This window comes from Octopus sinensis, linkage group LG18 (genome assembly GCF_006345805.1).
Source record: "Octopus sinensis linkage group LG18, ASM634580v1, whole genome shotgun sequence".
In the NCBI taxonomy this organism is placed as follows: Eukaryota; Metazoa; Mollusca; class Cephalopoda; order Octopoda; family Octopodidae; genus Octopus; species Octopus sinensis.
The window spans coordinates 35,368,076-35,383,075 of record NC_043014.1 but is presented as its reverse complement, the minus strand read 5'-3'; the positions used below and the strand labels follow the sequence as shown (position 1 = coordinate 35,383,075).

The window sequence follows — 15,000 nt, the reverse complement described above, 5'->3', positions numbered from 1 at the left end:
ATAAGATACTTGTCCAAGGTACCGCGCTACGGTTACGAATTCAGAAGCACGTGGTTGCGAGGCGGACTTCATAGCCATAAATCCGCACCGGCTTCCTTGCAGCTGACATACCAATTTTGACTATTCACGAGTGTGATTTTTAAAGTTTTACATGAATGCCTATTTTTCAGTTTTTCTTATCCTTTATTTTACCGGGGACATATTGGAAATAAACACCGGTAATGAAAGTGGAAGGTAGCAACTTAATTACACATTTTTTTGTTCACCTTTCTGTCGTAAATGGATTGTATTGCACTTGTACGGTGCAACCTTGTTTTCAGATACGGCACCTTCTTGCTCCAGTTTTAAGTACCAAATCCTCGGTGACTCCTCCCGTCTTGTTATAACACCAGTTGTTGTGACCTGATAACCTCATGTAGTCATAGGTTTGTCATCCTCAACACCACCACCACCACCATACTACTACTACTACTACTACTACTACTACTACTACTACTACTACCACTACTACCACTACCTCCACTACTGTGACTACAATTACAACTACCATTAACACCACCAAAAACACCAAACCTACCGCCACCACTGTCAACACCATAATAATTCCCTTCGTAAATACACCATTATTAACACCAATACTACTTCCATCATTCTCACAATTTCCACCCTTACCACTATCAGCATCACTAATGCCGTCATACTGTAGCATCACCGACGACGTACTTGTGAATGACTGCTCGATCTGCAAGAAATAGCAACCAAATCTTCCTCAGACTACGTCCTACCGTTTTAAAGATGTAATCAATGGGACAATGTGCATGGAAATCAAAACGGATTGTCATGTTGGGATCGGATTGTCTGATTTGCTCGATCAGCATTGACCTGAGGGAGGCGGGATTGAACAACAACATGCATTATCACCACCACTATTATTACTACCACTTCTGAAACTACCACCGCAAACTACCATTACTTTCACTATCAATGCAACCAGCCATACATGCCACTACTTCCAACTGTAACACAGCCTCCATCGTCACTGCTGTTGTTGCACTGTAGGTACTGGTGAACTACTACTACAAACAAGAGCAGCGGCCATCTCCGTTCTAACATCCCTATTACCATTATATTCACGGTCTGTCAATCTGATAAGTAGTTACCGACTCTTTATTTTGTGCATGAATACCCTTTACTTGTTTTTTTTTTTTTCCCTACATTTCTACCTTGCCTTTATTTTTAGATTTTCTTTTCCTTTCCTATTGTAGTTCTATAAAATCTTATTCCGTCTGCTTACCTCGTAAAAGCGCTTATTAAATAGCATTAGAACTACGTTTATTATTATAATTATCATTTACATTTCTGTTATATTTTCGTTTTTACTTTCATTCCTGTTTCTTACCCTGCTGATATCTGACGTTGCTATTTTGCCTTGACTCTGTTCTCTTCGTTTTCTTAGTGTGATGAAATATTTTTCTATATATACTTTCCTATTTTTCTGTTTTATTTCTCATTTTCCTGTTTTATTTTTCTGTATTTTATTTTTATTTTCTCTTTAACATTACACTTCAAAATAAATTCTATTATCAAGATATATATATACACACACACACATATATATATATATATATATATATATATATATATATATATACTTTATTTAAAAGCAGAAGAAATTCAACAAGACCTGTTGAATTTCTGCTGCTTTTAAATAAACCATATTACTCTACCCCTGGTATTTGAGTACACATTTATGTGTTTCCTCCGGTATATATATATATGCATATAACCTTAAATTCATGCCACGCGCTCTCACGAATTTCTACGATGGTACATCGATTTCGGTTATTATATAGCACACAGCTAAGCCATTTTGGCGAGTTTTGATGATTCTAGATATTCAGTAACCGACAGATCATAGATATCTGCTAAAATATTCTGTGAAAACATGGCATGGATTTTAATGTGGTACAAGTTTATGTGTGTGTGTGTGCGCGCGCGTGTGTGTGTGTATACTCATACACAGACACGCGTACACATACAAGGACGTTTTGATTTATGTTGTAATTGCATTTTTAAATGTTACTTATTTCTCTTTTGCTTTTTCAGTTTACGTAAGTACCATCACCGGAAGCAACCGGCTTTTACTGTGTGTTACTTTTGGAAAATGTTTTCTTCGCTTTTCTTTTACTGTTTGCTTCGTATGTGTGCGTGCGTGCGTGTGTGTGTGTGTGTGTGTGTGTGTGTGTGTGTGTGTGTGTGTGTGTGTGTGTGTGTGTGTGTGTGCGTGCGTGCGTGTGTGTGTGTGTGTGTGTGTGTAGCGTTCTTATATCTTACTTAAAGTGGATATACTGTTCAGAACTAATAACAGTAGTTCAGAATAGTATGTCGCTAATAACGAATGTATACATACATCTACAGGGTACGGTGAATAAATTGTCGTCTAAATTTCGCAAAAATGAAAACAACACTGACATCTCATTTTAACAGATATATTTACCAAAATTACATTAAAATATTTTGAAATATTAACGAGTAAATTTATTCAATAAAATCGCCATTGACTTTAACCACGGCCTCCTGACAACTTCGGAATCTCCTGCAACTCTTCTGGATGGTCTTAATCCTTGCCTTCAGTTCTTCTTTGGTGTTATAAGGAGTTTTGTTGGTCTCTTGCTCTACTGCACCCATACATAATAATCAAGGGGTTTGTAGTCTGGGGAGTTAGGTGGCCAGATGTTAGGGGTGATATGGTCACAGAAATTGTTTGACAGCCATGACTAGGTTCTCCTGCTTGTGTGGCATGGTGTAGAGTCCTGTTGAATGGAAGCATATCGTCGCCATCACTAATGATCACTCCAAACACCGTGATGTTGACTGGATGTTTGATTTTTATCACTCTCGTTACATGTTTTGGGGACACGGCAAGCCAACGGTTGTTCTGTGGGCTCATCATCTGATCCTAGGAGAAATTTTTCTTGTCTGAGGAAAACCAAAGCATGTTCGGTTGGAATGGATGCTTGGGTTTGTTCGAAAGCTTCGTAGCTTGGTTTTTTTTCTTGGGATAAAAATTGGCCCTTTCTCATCTTGTATGAGGAATAACGAGTGTTTTCATGCACTACCTGCCTGATAAGAAACTCAGACATTCCCATATCCCTAGTGATGGACCTGATTGACTTGGAGGGATCGTTGTCAATCATAGCCTGAATCGCACCAACAAATTTAGGAGTTCTTTTCTTATCAGAACGATCAGAGTGAGTTTTCCGAGCTGCCATACCTTCGTAATCACCATTAGACTTATCCAACTCTTTCGGAATCCTCTGCACTCTCCTCAGATTGACACCCAAACACTCTGAAATGTTCGTATTGGAGCTTCCGACGCGAATGCCAAGCAGTACAGCATGTCATTTCCAACTTTCTGGCAGAGTGAATTGCATCATGGTGCTGTTTTTCTCACAAACCGTGCCCAACTGACCCTACTATACTGTGTAGTTGACAAAATCAAAAACAAACAATGTGCATGCGCGAAATTAAAAATATAAAATGGCGACAATTTACCCATCGCACCCTGTATGTGTGTGTGTTCGTGTGTGTGTATGTATGTATGTATGTACGTATGTACGTAAATACCACTATTTAGAGTTCATAGCCAGCTAACTATAATGATGGGTATCTATCTATTCAGGCAAAAAGATTCAGAGAAATAAAATTTTAGATGTTTTCTACCTAGGTTATATAGCATGCAGCCTCATATATACGAGGGTTGGCAGTAACGCATTTTTTATTTGCTTTACTTTTTAGCTTACATTTGTATACGCCAGTTTAAGTTGAAAAGTGACGTCATCACGTGATCAACCAGACTATCAGGTGTTGTTATAGAACACTGGGTGCAATATGCTCTTCATCGTTTTAGCTCTCGAACGATGCGTCTCCGCGAGCTAAGCGGGCAGGCCAGAATTCATCTTGATCGGAAGCCCATTCCTTTTCAGGGTTAGCCATTTACGGTTGAGTGAACTGGAGCAACGTGACATGAAGTGTTTTGCTTTTTAGGTTTCATATATATATATAGTGTTGTGATCACCGTGACCGACCAGGCTATCACATGTTGCTACACATCTGATAGCCTGGTCACAATGCACTTCGCATTGTTTTAGCCTTCAAATGATGCCACCCAGCTGGCTAAGCGAGCAGTCCAACAGAAGAAAGAGTGAGAGAAAGTTGTGGCGAAAGAGTACAGCAGGGATCGCCACCACCCCCTGCCGAAGCCTCGTGGAACTTTAGGTATTTTCGCTTAATAAACACTTACAATGCCTGGTCAGGGAATCGAAACTGCGATCCTACGATCGCGAGTCCGCTGCCCTAACCACTGGGCCATTGCGCCTCCACATATAGCGTAGTATGCTAAAAGAAAATGTGGATGAACTTAATGATCCGCATAACTCATTGCAAAAACTCCCGCTAAGGGCGTTTAAAATCTAAAAACAACAGGCAACGAAGCATAACTCCAATAAGACCAGCTGAGGAAATCCTTCTGAAAAAATAAGCAATGCTAGTGAGATAGTGCCAACACCAGAAGCTGAAGATACCTTCGAAAGAGGGGAGGGCACGTCAAAACGGTAGAGGAGTAGGGGCCGAAACCGGACGTGGTTCCTCCTGATGATATCTTGAGCTAACTGGATCCTATAAAGGAGCTGTTGTGGTAGCAGACCACGAAACACGGTTGAAATTCCTTCCTAACTCCAATAAGACCAGCTAAGAAAATCCTTCTGAAAAAATAGACAATGCTAGTGAGATAGTGCATTAACTTTTGGTAGTTAGGTCATTCTGAATTTCTCGAGTTTCTTGACTGGACCTAGGTGATTATCCTCCTCCTAAATTTTCATCATATATACATATACATGTGTGCGTATGTGTTTGTATGTATGTAAGTATGTATGTATGTATGTATGCAAGTATGTGTGTATGTATGTATGTATGTATGTATGTATGTATGTATGTATGTATGTATGTATGTATGTATTATGTATGTATGTGTGTATGTATGTGTGTATGTATTTTATACTATCATTTTTGTTCACATAATTTGTTCGTAAACTCTAAACGTATAGAAACCTATCTTTGGATTTTCTTCGCTTTTTTTTTACAATAATAAAGTATTTCGACGACAAAAAAATTCAGGAGAGAAGATTATAATTATTATTATTATTATTATTATTATTATTATTATTATTATTATTATTATTACTACTACTACTACTATTGCTATTATTATTATTGTCGTTGTTGTTGTTAGATTCCTCCAAAGTCGACTTTACCTTTTCTCTTCGGGGTCGATAAACTAAGTACCAGTAAAGTACTGGGGTCTTCTTGTCCCCCAAAATGGCTGCCCTTGCGGGAAAATTTGACACCTTTATTATTATTATTATTATCATTATTATTATTATAAAAATCGACGTAACTCTTCACGAAACTAAACAGACTATAAGAAGAGCGCGGTGCGATTGTAATAGATTGTTTATTTAATGGTTTAAGTGATATTTCGACAGCTCATCTGTCTTTTTCAAGTTCGAAATGTAAAATGAAAAATAACTGCAGAAAAACAGAAATCCAAAAATATAAACGTGGAAACACTGCGTTCCCATTTTGATAGAGTGATGTTATCAGTTTTCAATTTTGTAACCGGTAAAAGGAAAAAGAAAAAGAAAGAAAATTTCTCTTTGTCTTTGTTTTTCCTTTTAACAGTTGCAAAATTAAAAACCGATGTTGTTAAAATAAGAACGCAAGATTTCCTCGTTTGTATTTTTGAATTTCTCTATTTCTGAAACTGTTTTCAATTTACACTTTGAACTTGAGACAGACGAGCTGTCGAAACCTCGTTCAAACCGTTAAATAAACAATCGATTATAATCGCATCGCGCTCTTCTTAATGTCTATTATTATTATTATTATTATATTATTATTATTATTATTATTATTATTATTATTATTATTATTACTATTATTATTATTATTAGTGTTGTTGTTCAGTAACCTTATTTCTTTTATGTGCTTTCACTGCACTACCGAGCGCTGCTCTGTGTGCCTTGGATGTGTGCTGTGGTTTATGTTTTCACTTTTACTGTATTAAAAGTGTTTTACGTAGGATGCGTGCGGTGCCTAGTAGTGCTATTTTTTTTGTATGTTATATAAACTTGTAAGTCCCAGTGTTTTCGTTATGTATTTGTCTGAATATTTTTTTTATCATACCTAATGCGCTTATATGATAGGAATTTATTATTATTATTTTTATTATTATTATTATTATTATTATTATTATTATTATTATAATAATAATAATAATAATAATAATAATAATAATAATAATAATAATAAAATAATAATAATAATATCATCATCATCATCATCATCATCATCATTATAATTACTGCGTGAATTAAAGAGCAGTGCGTATCATTAAAGTGACACTGAGATAAAATATACGAAGCTCAGTATACCCATCATGACTACCCGTCCGATAAGGGTACACTAGGCACATACATCGCAGCCATATGTCCGCGACACGGCGATCTCATATCAAGATAGACAGCGCATGACCTTGCAGGTGAGGCACAATTAGAATTTTCTTCAGGTTGAGTAGCCCATCCCTCTCAAAAGCTCCCTGAATAAGAGCTGTTTAAGGATGTTGAACGAAACACCCATGTTTCCAGAGGTGAATTATTCAAACCCCAAAGAATTCCTCACAACACATGGCTATAATGCCCATCCCCCACTACAGCTCGTGATCAGAGATGCATATATCGTCAGCAACTAAGGGACATGCTCAACTCGTCATGGTCATACAACTGACAAGCAAATTTGTGGTACTGAGCAGAATATTTACTGTGGCCTGTCTTTTATACCAAGACAATAAAATAACGATCTTCTGTGCTATAAGGCATAAGGCCTGAAATTCTGTAAGAGCAGACTGATCTATTACATCAACCACAGTACTCATCTGGTACTTATTTAATCGTCCCCGGGAAGATGAAATGCAAAGTAGACGCCAGCAGGATTTGAACTCAGAACCTAAAGCCGGAAGAAATACCGCCAATTTTTATGCAAAATTATTAATACTTTTGTTTGCTATGATAATCGTTTTTCCAGAAAGGAGAGATGGTAAAGTTAAAGTCGACAGGATTTGTAAATAGAACACCAAAAGCCGGGTGGCGGGTGAGGAAATACTGCTTAGGATTTATTATGATACTATTGTAATTTTGTGAATGATAATAATAATAATGCAGCATTGTGCTCTTATTAAAACTTAAATTACTTTACGCTTCTTCTGATGTTTCTTACTCTAATATAGTGCCTGGCCAAAGGCCCCAAGACGTAACACTTATGTACAAAGGAAAGCCTGAGGTCGGAGGAGAGTTGGAATTAAACTGCACTGGCAAAATTACAGAGATTCATAACTACACAATTATCTTTTATAAAAGAACTGAAAGTAAGTATAAACATGGCGATTTATTCATGTCCTTGTTTTCGTGTACATTCGCTGATTTCTTCCAAGGAATCTAGTGCTCTTGGGTTGTTGTTTTTTTTCTTGGGGCTGGCCGAATTGGAGTTTCGGATGCCGAGGTGGAAATCCACACCACCATCTCTTCAGTTATCCGGCCATCGAACAGATAAATTCTTCTATTTACATAATATTGAGGTCTCTTTTTTTTTTGTTGTTATCTTACCGTTTTTACCTATATATATATATATATATACATACATATACCGTCCGATGATGGCTCAGCTGGGCAAAAGTTACGGTTAATAATTATTTTTCTTAACGAATATACAATTTTGTACTTTAATGTGCTTTGAGTAATCCTTCGATTTTATGTTAAATTGTTTTTGTCATAACAAACATTAGTGTGTATATATATATATACATATATATATGTATATATATATATATATATGTACGTATTTATGAATACGTATGTATATGTATGAATACATACATATATATTTATATATATGCCAACCTTCTCTTTAAGAGAGAAGCCGCACATAATGTGATATTTCTGTGTGACTATTTACTGGTTGCATACCTAAGACCTTTTGTATATTCCATCTGCAAATCATAACTATTGAAGTTTGAGGTTCCTCAAATAGTTGTCGAATTAGGAAATTATGTACTCGCTGCATATTACTCTGTATTTTTGTTCTCTATGTAAATATATGTGTATATATATGTATGTATATATATATATATATATATACATATATATATGTATATATATATATATTATATATATATATGTGTGTGTGTATGTATATATTATGTATGTATATAGAGGTACGTATATCTATGTGTATGTATGTAGGTATATATATATAAATATATATATATATAGAGAGAGAGAGAGAGAGAGAGAGAGAAAGAGAGAGAGCGCGAATGAGAGGTGGGTACTAGAGCCTGTTCGACCAAACAAATTCAACGGGCAATTTTAAGTGAAGTCATGTATATCTAAGCATGATTAAACAATCATCAGATATGATTGACTGGCAAAGTACTACTAGGGATCTTTAATTTTTAATTAACATCAGTGGCAGCAAAGATTAATGATAAAAACAAGTTACATGGCTTCAACTGAAAATGAAAGAAACACCGATGAAAATATATGAAATTATTAAACGAAACGCAAAAGCATCAAGTGTTATATCTTTTAATAATCTCAGAAAATCTCACGTAAAAGGGCCGTGTAAATTCAAAGTATATTGCGAATTCAGATGATACGTGCATATATGAGATTAAGTCTCAGAAGGGAAAGGTAACGAAGAGACAGAGAAGGTGAGGAAGAAGAAAGAAGATGAAAGAAGATGGAGAAAATGGCAGATTATTATTGCACTAGTTAGAAGAATGCAAAAAAAAAGTAATGGAAAAGCATAGAAATGCATTAAGAGAATAAAATTCATAAGAGATCAATGCTATTCCTAACTACTCTGTGGTACACGACCAGTTCGTTAAAATGTATTTATGCTGATGGGGGCAGAACATAAAACTCTCGTTTTGAAGTTCAAATATAAACTACTTGAGGAAGAAATTCTTCAGAGTCATTCGATTCTCCACACAACAGACTGCACCTTCTGCTGCTATTAAAACACTGCTGGCACAGCCTTTTCCTCCAACAAGCACGTCTGTCTATCGGTGTACTGTTTCGTCTTGCTTGGGTCTTAAAAGAGTTGCTTAGTTGGGATTTGAAGTGGCCTTCCGCTGCCTTGACATATCACTGCACTTACAGCATCACTTCGGGTTCTGTAGACACTAACTCTGTTTCATGAATGACGACTTCTGCGTTATAATGGCCGTTAAGGGGTCTTGCGTTACTACCTTGGCTTGTGCATCCTGTTTCTGTGCTTGGTTTAGGACTATTAGCTTAGATTTGTTTTATATTAGGTGTACAACTGAAAGAAATCCACATGATACGATCTAATTCAGTAGATTCACATACATGAGACTGTCCGAGCTTTACCAAGGGATTTAACTCTGAGTGCTTTCGTAAGTTAGTTTATATATTTTAAAATTCCTTTCTCTTGGTGTTACGATCCGGGTTTGGTCGAAACCCGGCTGTTTGTTTTTTACTATAAATTTTGTGATATAAATTTTTGCATTTTGCGAGCAAAACAACCCTGACCATACTTTTCTACTTTCATGTGTCACATGGTTATTTAGTGATGCTCTCAGCTTAGGAGTACATGATTTCGTTTGAAATTGCCTGGTAACTTTGCTTTGCCGACCACAGTTTGTGTATGTGTATGTGGGCAGATATTAATTCGTGTGTGTGTGTGTGTCTGTGTGTGTGGTGTGTGTGTGTGTGTGTGGTTTGTGTGTATGTGGTTTCGGTGTGTGTGTGTGTGGCTTGTGTGTGTATGTGTGTGTGTGTGTGTGTGTGTGTGTGTGTGTGTGTGTGTGTGTGTGTGTGTGTGTGTGTAATATTTTAAAAAAGTATTCTAATTTTCTGTTTACTTGATATACCGATGATTTCAGTGAACACCCAAATCACAAAAATAATGGCAGCAGTTAAAGACGAAAAATCGGTTCAACTGGATGATTGCACGACTATGGTAACTAAATTGGTTACTTACTCACCAACCCAGGAGGACAAGGGACTCGAACTTATGTGTAGAATCACAGGAGCTGATAGATTATCAAGTGATGCTATGCAAGTCATCGATGTCCAAGGTATTTTTATTATTTATTTTTTCGTTTATCTCAATTTTATTACATACTAGCAGTATCGCCCGGCATTGCTCGGGTTTATAAGGGAAATAACTATATAAGCATTTTTAGAGAGTTACTTCCTTTATATAACCCGAGCAAAAGTCATTAAAAATGCGAAAAAATGATGGTAAATTTTTTTAAATCGTAGACTCATCATAGACGCGCGCTAATACCCAGAAGGGCTCGATATGAATGACGACTATAAGATACCCGCTTTTGGTTAAACTGCACCGCAAAATGTGGGAGTAGGCGCAGAAGTGGCTGTGTGGTACGTAGCTTGTTTACCAGCCACATGGTTCCGGGTTCAGTCCCACTGCGTGGCACCTTGGGCAAGGGTCTTGTTCTATAGCTTCGGGCCGACCAAAGTCTTGTGAGTGGATTTGGTAGACGGAAACTGAAAGAAGCCCGTCGTATATATGTATATATATTTATATGTGTGTGTGTGTTTGTGTGTCTGTGTTTGTCCCCCTAGCATTGCTGGACAACCGATGCTGGTGTGTTTACGTCCCTGTAACTTAGCGGTTCGGCAAAAGAGACCGATAGAATAAGTACTGGGCTTACAAAAGAATAAGTCCGGGATCGAGTTGCTCGACTAAAGGCGGTGCCCCAGCATGGCCGCAGTCAAATGACTGAAACAAGTAAAGAGAGAGTTAGGAATCTAAAACGGAGGAGACAGAGTCTCACACACACAACTTCAATTTTATATATAAAGATTTTCCCTGTGCTGTCGCTTTTTATATGTAGTGTTTTGCAATGGATTTGAATTTGCTGTTCTTTTTAAATTACATTCTGCAATATTTTTGCAATACTTAAGTGTACAATATTCCGTACTTTGTGAGTATATGGTAATTCTGGGCGTTTAATAATTTACTAATCTTTGTAGCATTTTTGTTTCTTTAATCATTCGCAAAATACTTATGATATTAGGGTTTGTTACTGATTCCAGTTCCCTCATTCTGGTTATCTCTATTTCCAGATTTTAGATAGTTTCGGATAAGGTAATTTTTTATTTGCTTTAGAGTCCTAGTTTGCTTAGATGATACTCATCTATATACAGTTTAAATTTTTCTCATTTTATTTCTATTTCTTTTTATCACATGTATATAAATATCTTTCTGTCGATGTAAAAACATCCTTGTCCTTGCAAAATAGGTTTGAAACATTCTTCATCGGTCATATATATATATATATATATATATATATATATATATATAATATATATATATATATATATATATAGTTAATCCAAACAAGAAAACACAGAAAAAAACACAGCAACGCGAGGACGTGGAACAATTAAAGTATTATTTGACGCTCAGGAAAGAAGGGAAGGAGGGTTTAACGGAGCTCTTCGTCGGAAACAAGGAGATGGAAAGATCCCGAGAAGGGAAGACAGAGGAAAAAAATATTTTTGCTGATGGTGCTCAAGAGATCACACGTTGATGATATATATATATATATATATATATATATATATATATATATGTGTGTGTGTGTGTGTGTGTGTGTATATATATAAAGGATCCAGGTATTATTGTACTGATAGAATTGGTAGCCTGGCCTGTAAATTCATTTCAGTATTTATTACAGCCGTCTATCGTCTGATTTCAATTCCCATAGAGGCTGACTTTACGTTTTATCCTTCTGTGGTCGTTAAAAATAAATACCGGTCAAAAGCTAAGTCGACATAATCGATGTTTATTTTCTACTCTCGGACAGTCTCGTGTATGTGAATCTACTGAATTAGATCGTATCATGTGGATTTCTTTCAGTTGTACACCTAATATAAAACAAATCTAAGCTAATAGTCCTAAACCAAGCACAGAAACAGGATGCACAAGCCAAGGTAGTAACGTACAAAATTTTTGACATTACGTGTATGTAAGAAGATATTATTATTTATAGATGATAGTTTGGCAAAACTGTTAAAAATGCGTTGCAATTTTTAGTTACGACACTGCATTCTATATCTGAATACTGCCAAGGTTGATTTCTGTCTTTCCTAAGCGCCTCTTCTAAGTTTCTAACTAAGTTCCTTTCTATTCTATTTCTTTTTATCAGTAATGCTTACTAAGCCTAATTGATTCTACTCTAATTGCCTTTCTCAGGGCAAACCACCATTTGCTGTTGACGATTTCCCACGTCAACTAAATCTCTAATCTGGTATTCGTAAGCTTGGCACGCCGAGAGCAACGCAGTCAGCGTCCAGTAACTGGGGCTGTTCCTTCTAAGTCTATCTAGGTCGACCATACAGAAAACAAATTTGTGGTCTGTGTAGCCGACGATTTTGAAAAGTGGACAACTTATACAATCCTTATCTACCGGCCTACAGAATACTCTGCTACAAGCGACCTGGATGATCCGATGCGATTCGCTCAATTCTACATTGGCACATCCAAGAAATCCAGCCGGCAATAGTCAGTTGGAAATGTCTGAGCAGGTTTGCGAGGCTTTTACACCCTCCCATCCCCCCACTTTTTTATCCGCTAGACCCTCACAGCCCAGACATGGCTCTAAGACAGCATTCCAATCGCCCACTAACACTAAAAGGTCGAAACGTCCCCAGGAAACCATCCAGACATCTGAAGATATTTGGTTGTACTGCGCCTTTCGAAGCATAAACAGCGATTAGTCTGAAGGCAACTCGTCACTATTGTTTACATCCAGGACCACAAATTTACCTTCTGGGTCCTGGAATATAGTCCTTATCTTGAGATCCAGACCTCTCCGGAATAACACCGCAGCCCCACCCCCATTTCCTGTTGACATGAGGATGAATAAATCTCGTATCCACCGAAAATGGGCATGAAAGCTCGCCAGCCGGGGAGTCTTGTTTCACTTAGGGACTTGGGGCCGTTGAGCAGATGGCCTTATTCTCAAGACGGCCCCAAACCACGTGCATTTATACTGCTTATTCTGAGCAAGCCCATTTTAGATTAACGAATAGAAGCAGAAAAGTGTATTTACAGGGATTTTGCTGGAGAGGTGGGAACGGATCTTCCGTCCCCATGGGTATATATGGATGTTTCCCAGAACAGTTCTTTAGACAGTCTTTTGTTGATATTTCTCATGAAAGCCCTACTCCTTCAGCATATTTAGTTTTTATGGCGTTGTATGTGTTGTTTGATGTGTTGTTTATGTGTGTAGGTATGATTTTTTGGTGTAATAAAATCGGTGTGTGTGATGTCCGTATGGCCATCAGTTCTTTATTGTCTGTTTTAATTGTTGTGTAATGTTTAAACTTTGCTGTGCTGGGATATGCGCTCTAAGAATTATATGTGTAAATTTGGTTGTACATGAAATGATGGTGTCTGTGCCAGTAGCGGTGGTAATGGAAATGATAGGGATGGTGTTGCTTACGGTACTGGTGTGGCTGCAGTTGGGATGGTATCTGTGTACCGTTTCTCAAAGGTGCTCTCAATCCTTTTATCATACTTACCAGATTTTTTGTGTTGGTGTTAGTGTGATTTTGTTTCTTTTTCTTTTTTTAGACTTGTTAGACTTAAATGTTTACCATTTAAGCTCTTTGTCGTCACCCTCACCACAGGACATGTCCGAGTGGTCCGAACACGCGCGGGGCATGTCTTCGGGAGACTTTTGCTGATAAAGTTGTTATTTTTGTGGATTCTGATTCTGTTGTTTTATCTCCTGCCTGGAATGTAGAACCTATAGGTGTTGATGAGTTCTCTGTTCTGTTTGCTGCTGTTGCTTCCACTGTTGTTGTTCTTGATATTGTTTTCTATTACTGCTGTAGGTGCTGTAATTGTTGTTGCTGCTACTGTTACTGTTGTTTTTGCAGTTGTAGTGGTTACCTGCTTCTGCTGGGGCTGTTGCTATTGTTGTGATCGTGGTAGTGGCGGAAAAGTGGAGATCACCCTTCTCTTTTTTGCTGTGAGCAAAAGGCTTCTGACGGTTTGTGTCCCCAAACACTTGACACCTCAACTTTCTGCCCTCAACGACTATGTGGAGAGCGGTGCCATCTGAAAAATTTATGATGGCCGGGATTGCTTCTACACTTTCGTGATCTATCTGCATCCACTGTTCCATACCTAGACCTGCAGATTCTGCACTTGCAGGATATTTGTTTTGTCCCCTATGTCCAGGAGGACAGCTGCTACCAACAGCAGATATCTATTTCTGGTGGTATGTCTCCAATTAAACTTTCGTTACTCGACGGCTCAGGTATATAAGAATCAGGTATATGGAGAATCTCATCTTTACAGTGCCATATCGCCCCTTTCTTGCGACGTAAGTTTTCGTGTCCCACACAGGACGTAGATACTTTCAATTTGTTACTGTATTGTACGTTCTAATTTACGATGTACTCCTCTCATTTTGTGTATTATTGTTTTTCTGAATGTGTTCGGCACGAAGGTCTCAGGAGTGTTAAGAGTTCCAGTTTTTAAACATGCTTCCTGCATTTTTTAAATCGTTCATTGATAGCTTGACGCATCGCAGCTGCAACACCGCTAACGCTTGATTTGTGGGTTTTGTCGTTTTCAGCGACTGTGTTGGTGTTAATGATGGTAGTAGTGGAAGCGGTGGTCGAACGTGCACGTGTTAATTGTGAAGAATTTTTTTTTCCTATTTTTCTTGTTAGTTGTTGTTGTTGTTGTTGTTGCTTTGTTTGCTTTTTTTCTGATGATGATGATGATGATGATGATGATGATGGAAAGGTGGCGATCTGAGAGAAGCATCAGAAACTTCGGAAACTTCAGAGCGTCAGAATGTAAATACCTGGAACACAC

General features: G+C 37.4%; 1 protein-coding gene across 3 annotated transcripts in view; it reads left to right on the top strand.

Moving 5' to 3' along the window:
• LOC115221428 overlaps positions 1 to 15,000 on the top strand; it is a 39,473-nt gene that overhangs the window by 21,675 nt on the left and 2,798 nt on the right. For all 3 annotated transcript variants that reach the window (XM_029791610.2, XM_029791609.2, XM_029791608.2), the window contains 2 exons: positions 7,343 to 7,480; positions 10,019 to 10,213. In XM_029791610.2, the coding sequence (XP_029647470.1) occupies positions 7,343 to 7,480; positions 10,019 to 10,213 (333 nt within the window). The remainder of the gene's footprint in view (positions 1 to 7,342; positions 7,481 to 10,018; positions 10,214 to 15,000) is intronic.